Source organism: Arvicanthis niloticus, chromosome 19 (genome assembly GCF_011762505.2).
Source record: "Arvicanthis niloticus isolate mArvNil1 chromosome 19, mArvNil1.pat.X, whole genome shotgun sequence".
NCBI lineage: Eukaryota > Metazoa > Chordata > Mammalia > Rodentia > Muridae > Arvicanthis > Arvicanthis niloticus.
The window spans coordinates 7,021,689-7,043,354 of record NC_047676.1 but is presented as its reverse complement, the minus strand read 5'-3'; the positions used below and the strand labels follow the sequence as shown (position 1 = coordinate 7,043,354).

At 40.3% G+C, this 21,666-nt stretch overlaps 1 protein-coding gene across 1 annotated transcript; it reads right to left on the bottom strand.

The window, feature by feature from the left end:
• Window positions 1-321: 321 nt before the first annotated feature.
• On the bottom strand, window positions 322-21,663 carry LOC117723904 (uncharacterized). Its single transcript, XM_034523488.2, has 4 exons — window positions 21,539-21,663; window positions 5,250-5,376; window positions 4,697-4,792; window positions 322-2,389 (listed from the first exon to the last, which is right to left on the bottom strand). Exons 1-4 carry the CDS (start codon window positions 21,542-21,544, stop codon window positions 1,632-1,634), a joined length of 987 nt encoding a protein of 328 aa, XP_034379379.1. The 5' UTR covers window positions 21,545-21,663; the 3' UTR covers window positions 322-1,631.
• Between the last annotated feature and the right edge of the window lie 3 nt (window positions 21,664-21,666).

Genomic DNA, 21,666 nt, shown 5'->3' with positions numbered 1-21,666 from the left:
TCCCTCCCTTCTTCCTGCCTTGTGATTGCTTTCCCTCCTCAGTGGAATTGAGGTGTTCTCACTTTGGCCCTTCGGCTTGTTGACTGTTCCACACTCAGGAAGAAGGAAATTGATGAGTAGTTGTTCTCTGGGTATTATCTCATACCTCAGCATCTCAGTCAAACAGATGCTTACAGTCACAATCAACAGGCCTTCTGAAATCAATTAAAGTAATCAAGATGAATCCTTCAAATCAACCAGAGGCTTGCAACTCAAATGACTCAAGACCTCATGGTGCTAACAAGTGAGATACAATTCTTGTCCACATAAAACACAAAGTCATTTCAAAAGTGTAATTTATGTTTATTTCTGGGCACACAAATATATGTTTCTGTGGGGGCCCATACATGGAGGTGAGAGGACAACCTTCAGAGGTAATTACCTCATTCTATTTTGAAGGTACTGGGAACACTAACATGGGTGTGGGTCTGGTTGACAATTCACTTTGTTCTCAAACATGCTAGCTTTATCCTAAAAGCTTTTAATCAAAACATTCCTTCCCTTTCACAAACCTTACCCTTACTTCTAAGTAAAATAGGTTACAGCTTGAAAGGTCCACAAAGAATTTAACAATTACAACAGCATGAAAGACCACAGTCCATGTGGCATGTGAGACTCAAGGCAATCTCTTAACTGTGAGCTTCTACAACATACAAACAAGTGACTACTTTTCTACATACTGGTATAGAACAAGGGCTTCAATTCTAAAAGAAACAAAAGACAACAATGAAGGATCATCCCCAAATCCAGAAGGACATCCACAGGGTCTGACAGCTCCACTTTTGACATGGGTGTATGAAGGATTCCAAAGCCTTTACTACACTCCCCAAATTTATAGGGCTTCAATTCAGTATGAAGCTGTTGATAACTTTTAGGGTCTGAAGAAGTGTTAAGATTTTATGAACATTTAACATTTTTACTATTTCTCTCCAGTTTGACCTACCTTGTGCTAAGAAATATAAGAAAGCTTATTAAGGCGATTGCAATATTTTTCACACTTGTGACATTTCAATCTACTATGAATATAAGGTTTTTCCCATAGTTTCAGTAAGTCCAAAAGTCTTTAGTACATTCTTCACACTAGTGTGGTTTCTCTCACAGATGAAGTCTTTCATGTTGCTTGAGACCAGAAGACTGGTAATAATAGTGTTGGCCACATTCTTCACATGTGTAGTATTTATCTTTAATAGAATTATTCTCTGTTCAGACCATGCAATGGAACTTCAAAAGTATTTGCCACATTGTTTACATTTGTATGGTTTCTCTGCAGAATAAATTCTTTGATGATCCCTAAATGTGTTGAGCACTTTGACATACTCTTTTCATTTGTAAATAGTCTCTCCATTGTGAGGTAATTTGTGTAGACATAGGTAGGACTTTGTAAAGGAGGCTTTTCCACATTCCTCATGTTTGTATGGCTTCTCTCCGGAATGAGTTATGAAATGAAGGAATGAATCTGGAAAGTTCTACAGGATACATTGACTGATACATGACAAGTTTAGGGTTTCCACCTGTATGGATGCTCTTTTTTCAGAATGTAATTATGGACAATGGAAGGCCAGGCCGCATACTTCATACTTGTAGGGTTTCTCTCATGTATGAATTCTTTTATGTTTGTAAAGACTTGATGGATATTCAAAGGTCTTGTCACAAACTTCACATTTGTAGGGATTTTTTTCTGTATGAAGTCTCTTGTGACTAGAAAGTAATGATGGATATTCAAAAGCCTTGCCACATACTTCACACTTATAGGGTTTCACTCCTGCATGCATTATCTTGTGTGAATGAAGTGATGACTGAGAACGGACGAATTCTCCACAGATTTTACACTTGTAGGGTTTTTGGTCTGTATGACTTATCTTGTGTTTTGAAAGTAAACATGGAAAGCGAAAGGCCTTGCCACATACATCACAATTGTAGGGTTTCTCTCCTGTATGAGTTCTCTTATGTTGACAAAGTGATGGTGGAGAGTGGAAGGCCTTCCCACATATTTCACACTTGTATGGCTTCTCTCCTGTATGGATTCTCATGTGAACATAAAGTCTTGATGAATAACTGAAAGCCTTGTCACATACTTCACATTTGTAGACTTTTTCTTTTATGTGAATTTTCTTATGTTGAGAAAGTCTTGATGGACCATGGAAGGCCTTGCTACAGATGTCACACTTGTAGGGTTTTTCTCCTGTGTGAATTCCTTTGTGTTCAGAAAGTACTGATGGATAACGGAAGGACTTGCCACACTCTTCACATTTGTAGGGCTTGTCTCCTAAATGAATTATCTGATGATCTTGAAATGCTTCTTTCCCTTCAAAGACATTACCACATTCTTTGCATGTATAGCAGTCTCCCCCTGGTGAGTAACAGTTGAGAAATGAATGAAAACAGATCAAAAATGTGTATATTCATACTGAAAGCTTTTAAAAAACAAACATTTACTTGTACTTGGATTTGTCTGTATTAATCTGAAGCTACATTCAATTTTCTGTACCTGTATTCAGTGCAGTACAATTTAAAACACAGAATAAGTGAAAATCATGTAGACTTCCTTGAAGAAAGAAGACAATGGCAACATACAACACAAAACAAATAGAATATTAAACAAAATCAAACATCTATGAAAGAATCATATCCACTAAGAAAACCCATAAGGGCATTATGCAAATGCAAATCAGCTGCTTAAAGAGATACTGAAATGTCATGAGTACTTAAAAACAAAGTATAAATTAGTCTAATGTAGAAACCACCTGAATAAACAACATTTATATATTATATGTGTATATAATATCTGTAGAGTTTTGTTTCAGAAGTTTTGAATGGCAACTGAAGACATTCTTTAATAACTAAATAAAGATTCAAGAAAAAAAAGATTTATGCACGTCTTTAGGCATAATGGTTTTGTGCATTTTGTGAAGATTATCCATGCATTATTCAAATGCTTGATTTCTCTACCCCCATATGTTTGTGCCATCCAGAATTGGCATTGGACTGTTCATTCTTAGAATCTCCCATCTCAAGTTTGTGTAAATATTATTCCTCATTTGCCCTCTAACTTGTCAATAAAAGCTGATCAGCCAATGGCAGCAGGCAGAAGAAAAAATCTGCTGGACTTCTGCTACCCCAGGGAAGAACAGAGAGGGGGTGTTCACTATAAGAAGGGGTTCTAAACAGACATCATGTGAAGTCCCCTGAAGATCAGAGAGCCAGACCAACACTAAAATGCAAAGACCATGGGGACTATTTCTGAGAGCTAGCCTGATTACCTTAGAGCATTAGACTCATTACTAATGTCCCAGTAACTGTGTTGTAAAGCTTATCCAAGAAGTCTTATAATCACTGTCTCATTCATTTGGGAGCTAGCTGAGATGACTCATCACTTTTAAACATGCATGTATGTACCCTTCCCCCAGCCATGAGCAGGCCTGAGAGACCTTGCTTACCACAACAGACCAAGTGATAGGATCTAGGTGGAGTTATGCACCTTAGCAGCACAGAACACAGAAGCAGAACTGCCCCTGGGCTTGCCTTGCGATATCTCTGGCCACTACCAAGAATGGATTATGGATTATCCCACCCATCTCTGCCTGAAACCAGGAGGGGTTTTGGGTTGGACCTTCCCCTTTAAATTGAGAACTGAACATTAAAGCTTGGAGCCTTGATCAGAAAACTTTGTCTTGGCTTCATCTTTCCTCACCCTCCTTCCCCTTTCATTCCCAGCCCCCCTTTCTGGTGAACCCAGTTGATTCGTGGCTGCAGGCGGCTACACATGTACATATATCTCATAAAAATACATACCCAAGTTAAAGATTACATAGAAATGACAGAGCTTTGTCAGTCATGGGAAACCCAAGCTAATCTCATGGTAGAAGAAAGCAAAGCTAAGGGGACTCAAAGCATTATAAATGTTAGATTATGTCCTGCTTTGACAGAAAAAGTCAGAAAACTAGATTTTGAAAAGCAAATGAACATGTGGTCTTCTGAAAGGCTCCACCCAGCAGCTGACTCACACAGATACAGACAACCACGGCCAAATACAGTGGATGGACCATGGGGACTCCTAAGGAGGAAGAGGAGAAGATGTTGCAGGACTCAAATGGGATATGAAGTCCACAGAAAGACCAATAGAGTCAAGTAACCTAGATCCTTGGGGCTTTGAATTTGAATGACCAATCAAAGCACATACATGGGCTGGATCTAGGCCTCCCTTCTCATAAGTAGTAGAGGTGCAGTTTGATCATTATGTGGGTCCTGAACAATTGGAAAACAGGCTATCCCAACAGCTGTTGTCTGTATGTGAAACATACTCTACTAGCTGGGCTGCCATGCCTGTACTCAGTGGGAAAGAAAGCACCTAGGATTACAGAGTGTTGAAGTGGCAGTGTTGGGATGGAGCCCACCAGCTGAGAGCTGAAGAGGATGGCAGACAAATGAAGAATTGTGGAAAGGGGTGACCAGGTGGAGGGCAGTGAGCCAGATGTGAGGTGAATAAGTAAAATAATGATAATAAAAATTATACATATATATGTATATATATGTATATATATACACATATATATAAATTTTAAAAGGATGATTTATACCAGAATATTGTGTGTCAATGCATTTATGTTAGATCTTAGCATTTCCCACTCTGTTCTCTGACACCCTCCTTCTGACATACCTGAGCAACTAGTGATGGCCGATTGACTCTTCACATCTGAAAGCTCTTGTATTTGCTCCAGGAACGTGACTAGGTATGGCCTAGAGGAAGCAAGACCTGTTTGTGGAAAAATGGAAAGACATTGTTACTGTGGTCACGTGGGAAATAAAATGTCCCTCGAGGTCTGTGTGTATCAGGAATGAGAAGACACAATAAAGGAGTATAGAGGACCAGTTCTTGTGTGTTTTCTGATGGCCACATCAGAATGCTGAGGAGGACCTTGGAAACTCCAGGGCCTGAGCCTCATACCCTTGATTACAAGGAGAACTTTTACAACTGAAGTGTGTGTTGTTCTCTTTAGGGTACCACTTATGTTCTAAGACAAAGCACACATTTAGGGGTGGTATGAACCCAAGAAGAGATAGTGCAAAGCTATAGGAATAATTTAAATTTTCCTTACAAGTAGCCCTGTGACGCCATTGACAAATGTAGAAATTCCCATGAGATACTGTACGAAGGGAGCAATTTTCATGCTTACAAATAATTAAATATTCATCATGGAAGGTATCCTCACCCAGGAAAACAAGGTTGTTGTAATTCTCCAACATCACATCCCTGTACAGTTTCCACTGAGCAGGACCCAGGTATTCCCATTCCTCTGCAGAGAAATAAATGACCACATCCCAGAATGACAGCATATTCTGAAAAAAATAAAATTAAAAAAAGAGTAAACATCTGACATTATTGTTTGTGGTTGGTGTGGTGCATCCATTTATTCAAGTGGTAAATTCTGTACCCCAACATCTGGCTGCCCCAAGACAAGTGAATTTCCATGAGTTCCCAGGAATTTTTGTGTAAAACTGGCTCCCCAATTTAAAATATTGGTTAAATAAAATTAGCAATAGTCAATTATGGCGGTGGATAGAGGTAGGCAGGGCTTCGAAGACAGGACTAGGGTTTGCAAGTAAGGTCCACAACATGAGAAAGAGAAATAGGGAAGGGAAGGAAAGATGTAAGGACAGGTCTCCAGTAGTCATGATGGATCAGCAGCAATGCCCAAGTGAAATGCCCCACCCCGGCCCCAGACACATTGATGGAGCACAAATAATTCAGTAAAGACAAAAACAGTAAGAATTTGGGGAGCAAGAAAAATAGATTAGGAGAAATCCTCCTGTAATTGAGCAAATGCCAAATAAATGAATCATATAGTCTGAGTCTCATTCATTCATAAACTATACTGTGGTAGACATAACCACAATTAACTTACACATTGTGCTAAATAAAACCATCAGTAATAACATAAATACAAAGAGGCATCATGCACTTCTGCATATAAATCTAAAGGTGACCCTAAGGGAGAGGAGAGCAGGAAGCACTTCTGATACAGGTAAGAAAGAATCCTAAAATACTCCTGATGTGGTACTGTTTGCAACACAGGACCCATCTCTAAGTGAAGTGGATGACAAAAGGTCCTAGAAACTCCCATTATATAATGCTTTTAAGAACCATAAAATGGAGAACGAGGGCAACTAAAAACAGTGTGTTAAAGCTAGACAGATGACTCAGTAGTTAAGAGCACTGGGTACTCTTCCAAAGGACATGGGGTTTGATTCCTAGAGGCCTCATGGCCACTCACAACTGTCCATAACTACAGTTAGAGAGGATAAGACAATCTCTTAGACATGAATGGTAACAAAATACAAACACACATATGCCTTAGTTACAGCTTCTATTCCTGCTATGAAACTCCATGACCAAAAATCAGCTTGGTCAAAAAAGAGTTTATTGGGCACCAGGCAGTAGTGGTGCATGCCTTTAATCCCACCACTCAGAAGGCAGAGGCAGGCAGATTTCTGAGTTTGAGGCCAGCCTAGTCTACAGAGTGAGTTCCAGGACAGCCAGGGATATATAGAGAAACCCTGTCTCGGAAAAACAAAACAAACCAATACAAAATGAAACAAAACAAAATTAAAGTTTATTGGGCTTACACTTCCACAGCACAGATCATTATAGAAGGTCAGGACAGGGATTTAAACAGGACAGGGACCAGGAGGCAGGAGATGATTAGAGATAATGGAGGGGTTCTGTTCGTAGACTTCCTATAATGGCTTGCTCAGCCTGCTTCTCTATACAATCCAGGGCTACCGTCTCAGAGTTCCACCTTGAATATCAGTATGTGCCATTCTCCACCAATCACTAGGAAATTGTTCTACAGGCTGGCACACACCCTGATCTTATAGAGTATTACCTAAACTAACATCTCCTCTACTCACATAAGGATACTTCAAGTGCACAATACTCTAGCTAACATGATAAAAAAATAAACAAATAGTTAAATCTTGGGGAAAATGGAGCTTTAGTGTCCCATCATTGTATTATAATACAGCACACATTGTGTAAATGGTTCACAGTAGGGAGCCATGGTGAGGCTCAACCCAAGTATGCACAACCACAAATGACAAATACAATGAAGATCCACATATATTGTAGGAAGTATTTGGGAAGGGCTGGCTTCTTGAGCACACTCAGAGAAATCCAAATGATACTGCACAAAGGGAAAGGAGTTTGAGCACCCAATGGGTAGAACAGTAAATGAATTTGTAGACAAATGGAAACCAATTATACAAACTACATTATAATTAGAAAATTTACCAATAAGTTCAGTCACTGTGGGGCTTATACCAAAACAACACTCTCTCAAAGGCCCCATGAAAGGACAATGGGAACTTTAGTTCTCTGTCTTCATCCTGTAGGGGACTTGGCCAGGCTAATCAGACAGAGGACACATTGCCATGAAGTCATTGTTGCAGTTACAGGGGATTCCACACTTCTTCTGTGACTGCAGTTATCTTCCCTAAGGCAGCAGTTTCTGAAGTATCCTGTGCACTTTCTGCCTAAACTGAATGATTTAGGTATCAGGTGAACTTGGTCATTTTTCATCTACCAATACAATATTGCATGTTGTATTTTTTAATAAACTTGCTTGCCTTTTGTCAACAGTTTATACAAGACATCCTGTTCCCAGCTATTGCTTTTGTCTTCTTTAAGTTTTCTTCTTTGTTTTCATTCCATGATCCACCCATTCCACACCTTGCCATTTGAGAAAATCCCTTGAATTCAGGGCAGCATCAGTACTCTAAGATTCCTGCATCTTTTTATTTTTTATTTTTATTTTTTTATTAGATATTTTATTTACACTTCAGATGCCATCCCCTTTTCCCATTCCACCCCCTTAGAAAATCCCTATCCCATGCCCCCTTTTCCTTTCTGCATTTATACATTTTTAAAAAAAATAATGTTAATCATAAGCGTTATAAGTTTGGACTTGTTCAATCAGAGGTGTAACCCACTGACCAACCTAGATATAACAACTATCTTTGACTGGTGGAGATACATGAATATCTGCCTCCCTGTCTCCCCCCTCTTTCTCTCTCTCATCACCTAGCTTCTCCTCTCCTCCTTCTCCTCTTCTTACTCATTTTCTTCCTCTCAGTATTCCTCCTACCTTAACTCCTCCTACACATCACCCTTCCTGTTAAAATGAAACTTTTCTCTCAAAATACACTTAGAGCATAATTATGCCAATTTGTACCAGTGAGGTACAAGATAGTCCTAATACCCCATCCATCCTTTTGTTGACTAACCAGCACCTCTGTCATTTATCCTAACTAAAACATTTAGTTCTGAACCTGGCTTTAGGATGAATGTCAGCTGATGACCATCCACTCAAATCTTTTCTCTTATGATAAATAGCTGTAAGTTTTCAACCCCATCAGAAATCCAGAATGACTGAGTTAACTATAACTGTGGGAAGCACAAAGCATAGCTTCTAAAACTTAGCCAATTTATAGAGACCTCTGAACACCTGAAAAGCCCCTATACTACCGAACGTTGGAGCATCAAATCTTCAGCCTTCTGGCCCAGAATCATCTGACAGACCTTGGTGATGCAGGATTATTAAGGACTGATTACTCTGTCTAGGCAGATATAATCAGTCGACCATTCTGCATGTGTGTCCTTTTCTGGACAGTAATTTGTCTGTAGATGGAGACAGGCAATTCTTGCCTAGTGGCTGTTACCACACAACTGGAGTAACTCCAAGGATGCTCAATTTCTTCTTAGAATCCACGACAGGAAGCTGTCAGGAGCAGAGAGGTCTCTAATCAATATGAACATTAATATATAAATATTTGTAGCGTCAGTTCTATGGACTTCTGATGTTTTGAAAACCAACTATCCATGTAAGGTAACCTGGACTGTTGTCTGTTCACTCCTCTCAGCTATTTCTAAATAAAATATGGGAAACACCCTAACAATAAACTCAAAAACATGAATTTGCTATAGTCCCTTAACTCATAAGTTAACCGTCCCAAATCAGTTAAAAAGGTTAAAAAAGGGCTGGGTCTAGGCATTGTATTCCTAAATGTGTTATACAGGCACAATGCCCATGAGCGTATCAATATTCATCTCATTTTTATATTAATAAGAGGCTTGTACCAATGAAAACCTTAAATTTGAGATCAAAGTAAATTTTGTACCATTTAAGAAATTATAACTTCATCTTGATAATAATTATACAGATTTCTACCAATAGGTTATGGCTATGCAATAAGTCCTAGCTAATCCCCCCTGTTCCAACAAAACCACTACTTGTCCCTAGAAAGACAGACCATTATTAACCACATTAGTCCCCAAGCTCAGGGAATAGGGGCGCTGACTCTTCTTTAACTTCTTCATGCTGATTAAGGGCGTTGAGATTTTAGAAGAGGGGTTGGGGGGAAGAGTAAGTTGATAAGCCTCTAATGCTGTGTCTTCACTGAATCCAGATGGAATTCCAGGACATCAGAAGTTTGGGCAGGTCTGCTCAGTATGCTTGATGAGTAGATACACCAAGGCTGTGTATTCTGCAATATACAATTCTCAGAACAAGCTTTAGTATCAAGAAAAAAAAAAATTTCCCACCCCCAGGGGGCTGACATTTTTTTTAAAAGATGTTGGTTCTGAAGACTTTTTTTCCCCGCTTGTTAAAATTGGTTGTAGTATTTACATTTCAGATTTTATCCTCTTAGCTTACTTCCTCCCACCACCCAGAAAACTCCTATCCCATCCCCCTCCTCATGCTTCTATGAGGCAGTGACTGCACCTACCCCCCCTCACTATCCTCTCCCCACCCTCACATCATTCCCGCCCCCCCCCCCCACTGTGTGTTCATTTTTTTTTTATGGGACCAAGAAACTCCTCTCCCACCTATGTCCTACAAGGCCATCCTCCCCTACATATACCTCTGGAGTCTTGGGTCCCTCCCTATGTGTCCATGTTTTGTTTCCCTATTTGCTCCCTTGAGCATTTTTTTCTCGTTCTAAGAAGACCTGAGGCATCCCCTCTTGGTCTTCCTTCTTCATGAGCTTCATGTGGTCTGTGGGTTGAGTCTTCGCTAATCCAAGCTTTTGGGCTAACATCCGTGGAGATATGTTTGTGTAACTATCTTCTTTTGGGGTTTTTGGAAGATTACTTTCTTGCTTTTTCTAGGTTATAGTTTCCCTCCTTGTGTTGGAGTTTTCCACCAATTATTCTTTGAAGTGCTGGATTTGTGTTGAGATACTGTGTAAATTTGGATTTGTCATGGAATATTTTGGTTTCTCCATCAATAATGATTGAGAGTTTTGCTGGGTATAGTAGTCTGGGCTGGCATTTGTGTTCTCTTAGGGTCTGTATGATATCGGTCCAGGATCTTCTGGCTTTTATGGTCTCTGGTGAGAAGTCTGTTGTAATTCTTATAGGTCTGCCTTTATATGTTACTTTGCCTTTTTCCCTTACTGCTTTTAGTATTTTTTCTTTGTTTTGTACATTTGATGTTTTGACTATTATATGGCAGGAAGTATTTCTTTTCTGGTCTAAACTATTTGGAGTTCTGTAAGCTTCTTGTATATTTATGGACATCTCTTTCTTTAGGTTAGGGAAGTTTTCCTCTATAATTTTGTTGAGGATATTTACTGGTCCTTTTAGTTGGGAGTCTTCCCCCTCATCTATACCTATTATCCTTAGGTTTGGCCTTCTCATTGTGTCTTGGATTTCTTGTATATTTTGGGTTAGTAGCTTTTTGTATTTTGCATTTTCTTTGACAGTTGTGTCAATGTTTTCCATGGTATCTTCTGCACATGAGATTCTCTCTTCCATCTCTTGTATTCTGTTGGTGATACTTGTGTCTATGACTCCTGATCTTTTTTTTAGGTTTTTCTATCTCCAGGGTATTGTCCCTTTGTGATTTCTTTATTGTTTCTACTTCCAGTTTTAGATCCTGCATGGTTCTGTTTAATTCCTTTTCCCGTTTGGTTGCATTTTCTTGCAATTCCTTAAGGGATTTTTGTGTTTCCTCTTTAAGGGTTTCTATCTGTCTACCAGTGCTCTCCTTAAGTTCTTTGAGAGTGTTATTTATGTCTTTCTTAAAGCCCTCTATCATCATCATGAGAAGTGATTTTAATTCTGATTCCTGCTTTTCTGGTGTGATGGGGTGTTGAGGGCTTGCTCTGATGGGGGAGCTGGGTTCTGATGATGCCATTAACTTTGGTTTCTGTTGCTTATGTTCTTGCTCTTGCCTTTTGCCATCTGGTTAACTCTAGTGCTGCCTGTACTTGCTGTCTCTGACTGAAGCCTGTCTTTCTAGTTATCTAGCTTGTGTCTGATCTCCTAGGGGTCCAGATGTTTCTGTGATCTTTTCCAGCTGCACTGATTACAGTGGTACCTCTAGGATGCCTCAGGATATGGTGCCTCCAAGGTAGTAGTTCAGCTAGGTGTCTGCTGTTCTGGGTGCAGTGTCTCCTCTAGAATATCTCAGGATATGTTGTCTGACGCTCTGAGTTCATTTGTTCCTCTGTGGCTCTGGATTGAGTGGACCTTCCAGTAGGTCTCAGGTGGAATCCAGGATCCACACAACAGCAGACCTGGCAGAGGTCTGATCCAGGCCTCAGATCTGAGAACTAGTTTCTAAGACACTGTCCAAGTTAGAGCGCCTGGGATCCCTGCTTCCTCTGGGTTCTTGGAGGTTGGGGACAGAGCTACCACCCAAGATCTGTTCAGTGCTCTGGCCCAGACTTCAAGGAACCAGTGTTCCAGGCCGGGAGTGACTTCCTGGGTCCTTTTGGTTCCCAGTTACTCCCTGTTTAGGGCGGGCCCTGCTGTCTGCTTACCTAAGATACTGCCTGAGTTAGAGCGCCTGGGATCTCTGCTTCCTCTGGGTTCTTGGAGGTTGGGGACAGAGCTGCAACCCAAGATCTGCTCAGTGCTCTGGCCCAGACTGGAAGGAACCAGTGTTCAGGGCCTGGAGTGACTTCCTAGATTCCTGCATCTTATCTAAATGAAGAATAATAAGTGTTGATCAACATTCCTGTAGGTTTCCTCTTCATGAGATTACTGGACAAAGGGATAAAAATTACATCTCTCACTTGACTCACAATCCTTTAGATTCAATGTGTGACTGACTGGATTAGATTTCTTGCCTTTAAAAACAGGATTCCTGTGTGAATGCAGCTGACTTTCCTTACCCTTCCTTGTTTGCTACAACCAGGGAGGATGTGTTTGGGGACCTCCTGTGTCTCAATATAATCTGTCTTTCCCAAGCAGACAACACCAGAAAGGGGACACCGCAGATCAGCACAGGGCTCCTAGAGCATCATCCACTTCCTCATTCCCCAAACACTAATGCTCTAAAAGGTACAAGCCAGGTTTCTCTCCTCACTCAATCCCCATCCCATACTTCCAGGACAGTTGGTGCCCCTCTCTGTGAGTACTAATAAACAGTCTCATCTGTTGTTCCCAGACTCTTTCCTGCTCTTCTCCTTGGACTGTGCTCCCAAACCTAACATTGTCCATATTGTCAAAAATGACCATATGTATCCTTTGATGCCATTTAATAGTATCCCAAATTAACCATGTGTACCACAATTCCCAGGTTGTTTTACTTTCATGATTTAATTAAAGTTCATTCAAAGGAAAGAACTTCATATCCAACCCCATTAAGATGACTCCAAAACCACAGAAAAAAGGAATATAAAGAAAAATATTTCATTTGGGTTAAAAAACTATAGAGGTCTTTTATAACTAGAAAGAATAAAGGAAGCTGCTACGAAGTCAAACACACAAAACAAAGAAAACAACATATAAGTTTGCTGCAGGTAGGGTGACTGCTCTGTCAGGCCTGCATTTTCTCCTGAAAACCACATGGTCAGATCGCATATCAAAATAAGCAATAGAGAAGATGATGCTGGCTTATATCCACCATCACACAAGATAGAAACACTTTCCATTACACGTTGCTTAGATGAGCACTAGGACACAGACCTTAGAAGACAATCATAAGCTTCATCAAAGACAACAAAATGTTTCAGAAAGGCATGAAGAAGCATCCCAGTAGCATTAAAGACAATGATCATAAGGAGAATAAATGCTTCTTTGATGTTCCAGAAACCAAAAACTTTAGAATGATGGAAATGACAAAACATCCCAGGATTTGAAACTGAAATTCAATAAAGAGAAACCCTGAACAGGACTCTAGCAGCAGTGACCTAAAATCTAGCCCAATAATCCTAAATGAAAACCTAAAAAAACCTTACATTAGAAAGAACTGGCAGAAGATAGCATGCAAGAATTTACAAATAAAGTAGGTGATCTAGATAAAATAAGCTAAGTATATGAAGCAAATGAAGAAAGAAATCTGTGGGAAGGAAACATACAGGAAATGTTAGACAAGGTGAAAAGACCAGGCAATGGCATAGATGAAGAGGGCTTGGCCTAATACTCCTTGTATTCTAATGCTAATCTTGGTGCCCCAAACAGCTTACACAGTGTCTGCATATGAGACACTGAAGGACCCAGACCCCAGTTGGTTCTGATTGGTAAATAAAGATGACAGCAGCAAATAGCTTGGCAGGGCAGACAGAGGCTGGACTTTTAGGATTCCTGGGCTTGGGACAGATAGAACAGAGAGAAAGGAGACAGTCCTCATGACTCAGCAGAGACAGCAGAATCAGATTTAGGAGCTACAGAAGAAAACCCATCCAAAATGTAGGTGGAAGGAGAAAGCATCTTTATGGGGGGTGGCAGCCCAGAAGGTAATAGAACAGCAAAGATAAAACATAGAATGAGAAGGGGTTAAACCAGAAACCCTGGAGGGAAGTAGATGCTAGGCACAGGGGGGATTAGAAGTGCCCAACCATTGAGCCAGCCAAGGCATATGAAAATTAATTGGCGCGCGCGTGTGTGTGTGTGTGTGTGTGTGTGTGTGTGTGTGTGTCTGTCTGTCTGTCTGTCTGTCTGTCTTTCATTTTCGAATCTACAGCAGGTTAACTAAATTACCACTACACAGATATGATCTCAAGAGGGCCATAAAAGAAATCTTCCCTAAACCAAGGAAAGGTACACTCATAATAATATAAAAAGCACACTTAATAATTAATTGGACAAGATCAGAAAATAAGATCCTCATAGCATACTGAAATCTGCAAGTGAAAGAACACATTTATTAGGATAACAGCCAATTCCTGTATGGAGCTTTGAAAGAACCTGGAGGAATACATTCCAACTCCTAAAAAACAATGACATCCAACTTTAGATACTGCACACCACACAACTATCTGCAGTGATTAAAAGGGACAGAAAAACCACCCATAAAATAAAGGGCATTAAAAAATTATGATTTACAAACCAAACATAAAGAAAATACAGAAGCAACCATCTTAGGCTGATGAGAGAGATGAGCATAGCCAAAAGACTCTAGAAAGGAATCAGAAGCCAAAATTACAAAACCACAAAGGACCACTGAGAATACACACAACACTGAACATGAAGAACGGACTGACAATTAACACTGACATATCAGATCAAGTGATGCCCACAGGCCTCCATTCACAAGACACAGGTCAGGGGAATGGAACAAGAAATGAATCCAACTTCATGCTATCTACAAGAAGGAAAGTGATGTCTTTTAGATGTACCACTTAATTCAGACAGGTTTTAAAATATCCCCGTATGATAGTCTGAATGTTTTGGTATCTGTTGTAATATCTCCCCGTTTATTTCTGAATCTCATCATTTGGGTCCTGTATCTGTTGGATAGCTGGATCAAGTGTCCCTCAATCTTATTTAGCTTCTTAATGAACCTGAGGCAAATCTGTTGATCATTTGAATCTTTTTCTGTGACTTACTTTTAATTATTTCTCTTCTCAGTCTTTACTAAATTATTTGCCATTGACAGGATTAGAATTACATTTGTTCCTGTTTTTCCCAAATTTCTTCAATGTTTCATTCAATCATTTTTCCGTAGTCTTTCTCAAAGTTTCATACAATTAGAGCTGTAATCTTCACCTGCAGGATTGCCTTGAACAGGTCCCAGAGCTTTAGTTTCTTTGTGATTTCATTTCTATGTATGTTTTACCCATAAATAAAAACATGAATGAGGAAGAAATTAACAACCTAAATGGATTCAAAAGAATGGGGAGGTTGTAATTTTAATAAGAAGTTTTCCAGCTAAAAAAAAAAATTCTGTGTCCAGATGGATTCACAAGAAGATTATATATATAAATGTATATAAAATGTATATATGTTAATAGATATAGATATATAAATATATTAAGTATGTATGTATATATATGAATTTTAAAAGAAACCTTGGATCTCTTGTCCCAACTCCCTACCAGCCTGCAACTACTCTGGTCAAACCCAGAAGTAGTCATCCTGATACCTAAATCACACAGAGACTTATTTCAACCAGTTTTCCTTATGAATATTGATACAGAAATACTCAGGAAAATACTCACAAAACGGATCCAAGAATACATCAAAAATATCATCTACCATGATCATGTAGTCTTTAGTCTTAATCTCAAGAATGAATGGGTGGTTCAAGAAAAAAAGGTAATCTATTTAATACAACACATAAATACATTGAGAAAACCAAAAATGACATGACCATCCCCTTAGATGATGAAAAAAAAGCTTTGGAAAAAACCAAAACCCCTTCATGTTAAAAGTCTTGCAGAGATAAGGGACAAGACAAAGCTGTTCACTGTCACCAGATCTCTTCAATATAATACTTGAAGTTCTAGCCAGAGCAATGAGACAACTAAAGGGGATCAAAGGTATATAATTTGGAAAGAAAAGGTCAAAGCATAACTATTTGAACTATTTGTAGGTAATACTGCAGTATTCATAAGTGACCACAAAACTCTACCAGAGAACTCCAACAGCTGACGAACACTGTCAACAAAATGGCTAGATTCAAACTCAAATAAAAAAATATCAGTAGGCCTCTTTTATTTAAAAAAAAAAAAAAAAATGGGATGAGGAAGAAATGGGAAATCAGGAATGTTTCCCAGGAATACAACCACCCTAATGATATCCACAAATAATACAAAATATTTGGTATAGCTGTAACCAAGGAAGTGAAAGACCTGTATGACAAGAACTTCACATGTCTAATGAAAGAATTTGAAGAAGATATCAAAAGATGAAAAGATCTCCCATACTAATGGTTAAGTAGGATTAACATAGTAAAAAATGGCCATCTTACCAAAAGTAATCTACAGACTTAATGCACTTCCCATCAAAATTCCAACACAATTCTTTATAGACCTTGAAGGAACCATTCTCAACTTCAAATGAAAAACCAAAAATCCCTGGATAGCTAAAATAAACCTGTACAATAAAAGAACTTCTAGACATATTACAACCCTGATTTCAGGATATATTACAGAGCAGCAGTAATGAAAACTACATGGTATTGGTGTAGAAACAGAAATATTGATAAATGCATTCAAAAAGAGGAGCCAGAAATAGACTTACACACCTATGGATGCTTGATTTTTGAGAAAGAACCCCAAACCATATACTGGAAAAACGTAAGTATTTTCAAAAAAGGTGCTGACCTAACTGGAAATCGGCATTACAGAAATGCAAAGGGATTCATATTTATCACCCTGCTCAAACTCAAGTCCCAGTGGATGAAAGACCTCAACATAAAACCAGACACACTAAATCTAACAGAAGAGAAGGTGTGTGGAGTACCCTTGAACACTTTTGTACGGAAGATAACTTCCTGAACAGAACAGCAATAGCTCAGGCACTAAGATCAGCAATTACTAAATGGGACTTTATAAAACTGAAAAGCTTTTGAAAGGTAAAGGACACTGTCAATAGGATAAAATGGCAGCCTACAGAATGGGTAAATAATATTCGCCAGCCTAACATCCCTTTGAGGGCTGAGGTCGAAAATATGTAAGGAACTGAGGAAGGCAGACACCAACAGAGTAACCCAGTTAAAAAATGGGGTATAGAAATGAACAGAGAATTTTCATCAGAGGAATTTCTAATGACTAGCTAACACTTCTAAAAGGGCCACCATGTTTAGTCATTAGGGAAGCACAAATCAAAGTGACTCTGACATTCTCCCTTATACCCATCAGAATGACTCAGATCAAAAACTCAAGTAAAGGCACATGCTGGCAAGGACTGGATCAAGGAGAACACTCCTCCATTGCTGGTGGGATTGCCAACTTGTACAACCACTACAGAAATCAGTTTGGCACTTTCTCAGATAATTGGGAATAGTTCTACCTCAAGACCCAGCTATACCATTCCTGGGCATATACCCAAAAGATCTTCCACCACACCACAAGGACACTTGCTCAACTTGTTCATAGCAGACTAATTCACAATAGTCAGAAACTGCAAACAATCCAGATACACCAAAACAGATGAATGGAGTACTATGTGGCTGTTAAAAACAAGGACATCATGAAATTTGCAAGGAAATGGATGGAACTAGAAAACATCATCCTGAGTGAGGTAACCCAGGTCCTAAATGACATGCATAGCATGTACTCACTCATAACTGAATATTAGCCATAAAGTACAGGGTAACTAAGCTATGAACCACAGACTGAAAGAAGGTAAATAACAAGCAGGGTTCAAGGGAGGATGGTTGGATCTCACTCAGAAGGGAAATAAAATAGTCATGAGGAGTGGATGGAGGGAAGGAGGTGGGTGGGGAAGGAGATAGGAAGGGGCATGGGTGATGGGGGATAAGGTGTAGGGAGAGCCTGGGGACAGGGCCAGTAGACTGAATGGAATTCTATGGTGGGCAGTGGAAGGGGGATCTCTGGGACAAGTCTGAGAGCAGGGATGCAAGAGGCTTCAAGGAGTCTATGAGGGTCACTCTAGCTGAGTTCCTAGCAGTGGGGAATATGGGGCCTAAAGTGGCTTCCTCCTGTAGTCAGGCAAGACCCCCATTGGAGAGATAAGGACATTGATCTGAGGACAAAACCTTTCACCTAAAATTTCTCCTACCTACAAGAAGTGAAGAGGAAGATGGAACAGACACTGAGGGAATGGCCAACACTTGATTAATCCAACTTGAGACCCTTTCCACAGGCAAGAACCAATGCCTAATACAATTGATAACACTGTGTTAATCTTGCAGAGAGGAGCTTCAGTGCAATGTCCTCTGAGAGGATCAACCCAGCATCTGACTGAAACAGATGTAGCCACCTACAGCCAAATATTAGGAGGAGCTTGGGGAGTTTTAAGGACGAGTGGTGGAAGTATTGTAGGACAAGGAGAGGAAATGGGCTCCACAAAAGACAGTGTTAAGTCTGTTAAAATCAGTGAGTCCTTCGTTCACACCATCACTCACAGTAACATTAGGATGAAGTGAAAAGAGCCTGCAAGGAAAAGGGCAGAACTTCACCTCATAGGAGACTGGAGTCCCCCCTTGAGGAAGAGGAAGGAATCCTACCTGGACAGTTGACTGTCTGGATGGTGGTGATGCCACCTGTGAAGGACATGGTAGATGAGGTTGTCATTTTCTATCTGTAGAGCCACAGTGCTGTTCTCAAAAGATTCATGTGAAATCAGAAGAACTCACTATGAGGTAACGTCAGAAAATAAGAGAGAAGAATATGCAAAGATAACTAACATTCCCTGCCAATAGAGAGGAACAGTCCAGCCAGGCAAAGGGAGGGATCCTTCCCCACACAGTAAATGCAAGCAAGTTTCTAATCCCCAACACTAGTCATTAATAGAAGGATGCTAGTGAAAATTTGGATCTAAGACTTCAAATATAATCGACAGAATTTCTTAAAGCACATTTTTATGTTTTCATAATTAGAAGATGTCAATTGGATGAATTTCTGTCAGATCACTGGTGTTCAGAACTGAGACCAACCAGAAGTAATTACCACTTGGAAAAAACATACATTTTAAGAATCATTTTAAACCACTGTTCTCAAGCAGCTTAGGCTCACAATGAGTTGGCTATAAAAGAGAGGATGATTTTGAACCCAAGAATCCCTGACTAACCCCAAAAAGCAGAGCTGACAGAAATGAATCATAGAATAGGCTTAACTTCACTTTTCTGTCATAGAGCTGGTTAAAATTCATATGAATATTTGGTGCCTGTAATTCATATCTGAGCAGGCTGCTGTACCCTCTCTACATTGTAAGGAACCTGGTTTGGTGTACAAGGTCGCATGTGAGTCCAACTTCATATATTGTTACATTTTTCCTACAGATTAGAAACATTAACTAAGAAATGTCTATTATCCTAGATATGGTTTCAAACTCATTGAAAATCCCAGTAAACAGAGCAAGGTGGTCTGAAGCCCATGTTCCCAGAGAGTAGACTTCAATGCCATAAGCCAGGCTCTGGCTCAGTAACTCTTGGTTTGACTGGACTGACAATATAAGCAAAGTCACCAGAGATGGGGGAGGGTCTGTCGAGGAGAAATTCTTAAAACACAAACACACAAAACCACATGTCTGACTGTGAATGCAAATCTCTTGGAAGGAGTCTGTGTGTGCAGAGACTGATGGTCCATGTGGAAGTTCATTGAGGGGCAGAGCCTGGAATTTTGCAGGTTCAGGGGCAGCTGACTTACCTTGGGCTGGTTTTCCCTGCAGGACAGTCAGTCCTTGCCTCACTATGTAGTAAACCACACAGCTTGTGACAATAGATTAAAAACCTCTCAGAACCCACTGACTTGGCAGAACCTGAGATTCGACCAGTCCAAAAGCTAAAATCTCACCAGATGGCATCATAGGCGAATAGAATATCTCTGATTTCTCTATGACACACACACTAATGTATTTTAACTTTCCTTGGTTAATGACATTCTCTGTTCTCTAAAACCATGAAACTGCTTTTTGTTGAAGCACGGATTTTGGATTAAACTAATGCTGTGTTCTCAGATAATGACCACTCAAAAGGCACCGGACTGAAGTCTCTCTTAACCCTTTAAGAGGAGGACTGAATTTTACATGGCAGAAACCTATGTTAAAATAATAAGAAGGCAAATGTGCCAGAACCTTGTAAATTTTTCTTACATCCTCACGAATACATTAGGAAATCTTTCTAGAAATAGTCAGAGAACAACAGTGAAGCTGGATGCCAGACACAGGGACAGAGTACATTCAAGAGAATTTAGACACTGCTGATAATGTGAACAGACAGAAGACAATCATGTGAGCAGAGGAGGGCCATCACCCTTCCCTTTCTGAGACATTCCAGTCCCTCACAGAGATCACAAGTCCCATTTCTCTCATTACACCGAGTCAACTCTCTTATCACAAAACAAGTCCAAATTTTGAATAGAACACGTACTAAGAATTGCTGAGGTGTTATGGTCTAGTGACTTTTAAGCAGAGGAGTAAATTCCATAACAATTTGTATTGTGTAAACACAGGTTCATACCAGTTACAAGGTTATTCTGTGGCTTTATCACCATGTATTGTGGTGATTCAGGTGACAGTGAAAGAGTTAAAAATCTTTTAACAAAATAAGTAAGATAAGAGTTCAGAGCTGGGAGTTTAGGTCAGTGTGACCGAGTGCTATGGATACCAGGAGAGTTTGAGTTGGGAGGCCCGTGCACCCTGGATACCAGGAGAGTTTGAGTTGTGCACCCTGGATACCAGGAGAGTTTGAGTTGGGAGTTCTCAGCTTGCCCATACATCCTGGATACCAGGAACTTGGCTGATTACTTATAGGCTCTTAGAGAATAGCCTGTTCCTTGTACCCTGTCACAAACTGAATAATGAGCTGGGACTTTCCACAGGTGCTCTCCAATAGCCCTCCCTTACTCCCCCAGAGTTGTGGTTCCCCCCCACCCCCAAGTTGTGGTTTTGGGCTTTAAATTCTCTCTGTCTCCAAAGCCCCTGGGACAGACCCCATTACCCCTGCATGGGCTACAGGTCTTGACCTCAGTATACTGATTAAAATATGCCTCTTGCTGATTACATCAAGTTTGGTGTCTTGCAGTTAATGGGTGGCCGTGAATTCCTGAGGCTTGGGTGAGGTTCTCCATTCGTGGGGGCCTTACAACGGGAGTGTACATTCAGAATTCTTATTCAAACCGAGGCATACATAAATCTAAGAATTCATTCCAAAGGAAAAGGAACTAACACCCCACACAACAATCACCGCCACAGGACTCTGTCCCTGGACATTAGGAACTTTAGGAGGATTTGTGAGCTCAAACTCAGTACTAGAGAGGACATAAAGTAAAGGGGGCGCTAGACATCCACGTGTTCTGTAAGACCTGAGATTCTGACTACAGCCACGTGAGCAGGGGTCAGCTAAGGAGAGCACATTTCCCCAGTAAAGATGAGTGCGCTCCCTTCAGCATCTCAGGCACAGGCAGGCAGCAGACCCAGCCTGCCCTTGCCACCCTGTTGTTTCCAACCTTCTTCCCTAGCCTAGGTCAGCACAGCACCTCCAGGTCAGCAGCTTCCCCTGTCTCACAACAAGCCCAAGTAAGCTCCTTCCCGCGCCTGCATGGTCCCTCAGATCTGCAAGATTGCACTGTTCCCTGCACCAACCTCCATGTCAGAGATCCAAACGCAGCTCTCAACAGGACAGTCGCCTAAGTTGAGGAGAAGTTAAGTTTCAAAATCAAATGCGGAAGTTTGACTCCAATGGCCAGCCTTCTGATGTCGTCACAGTGGTT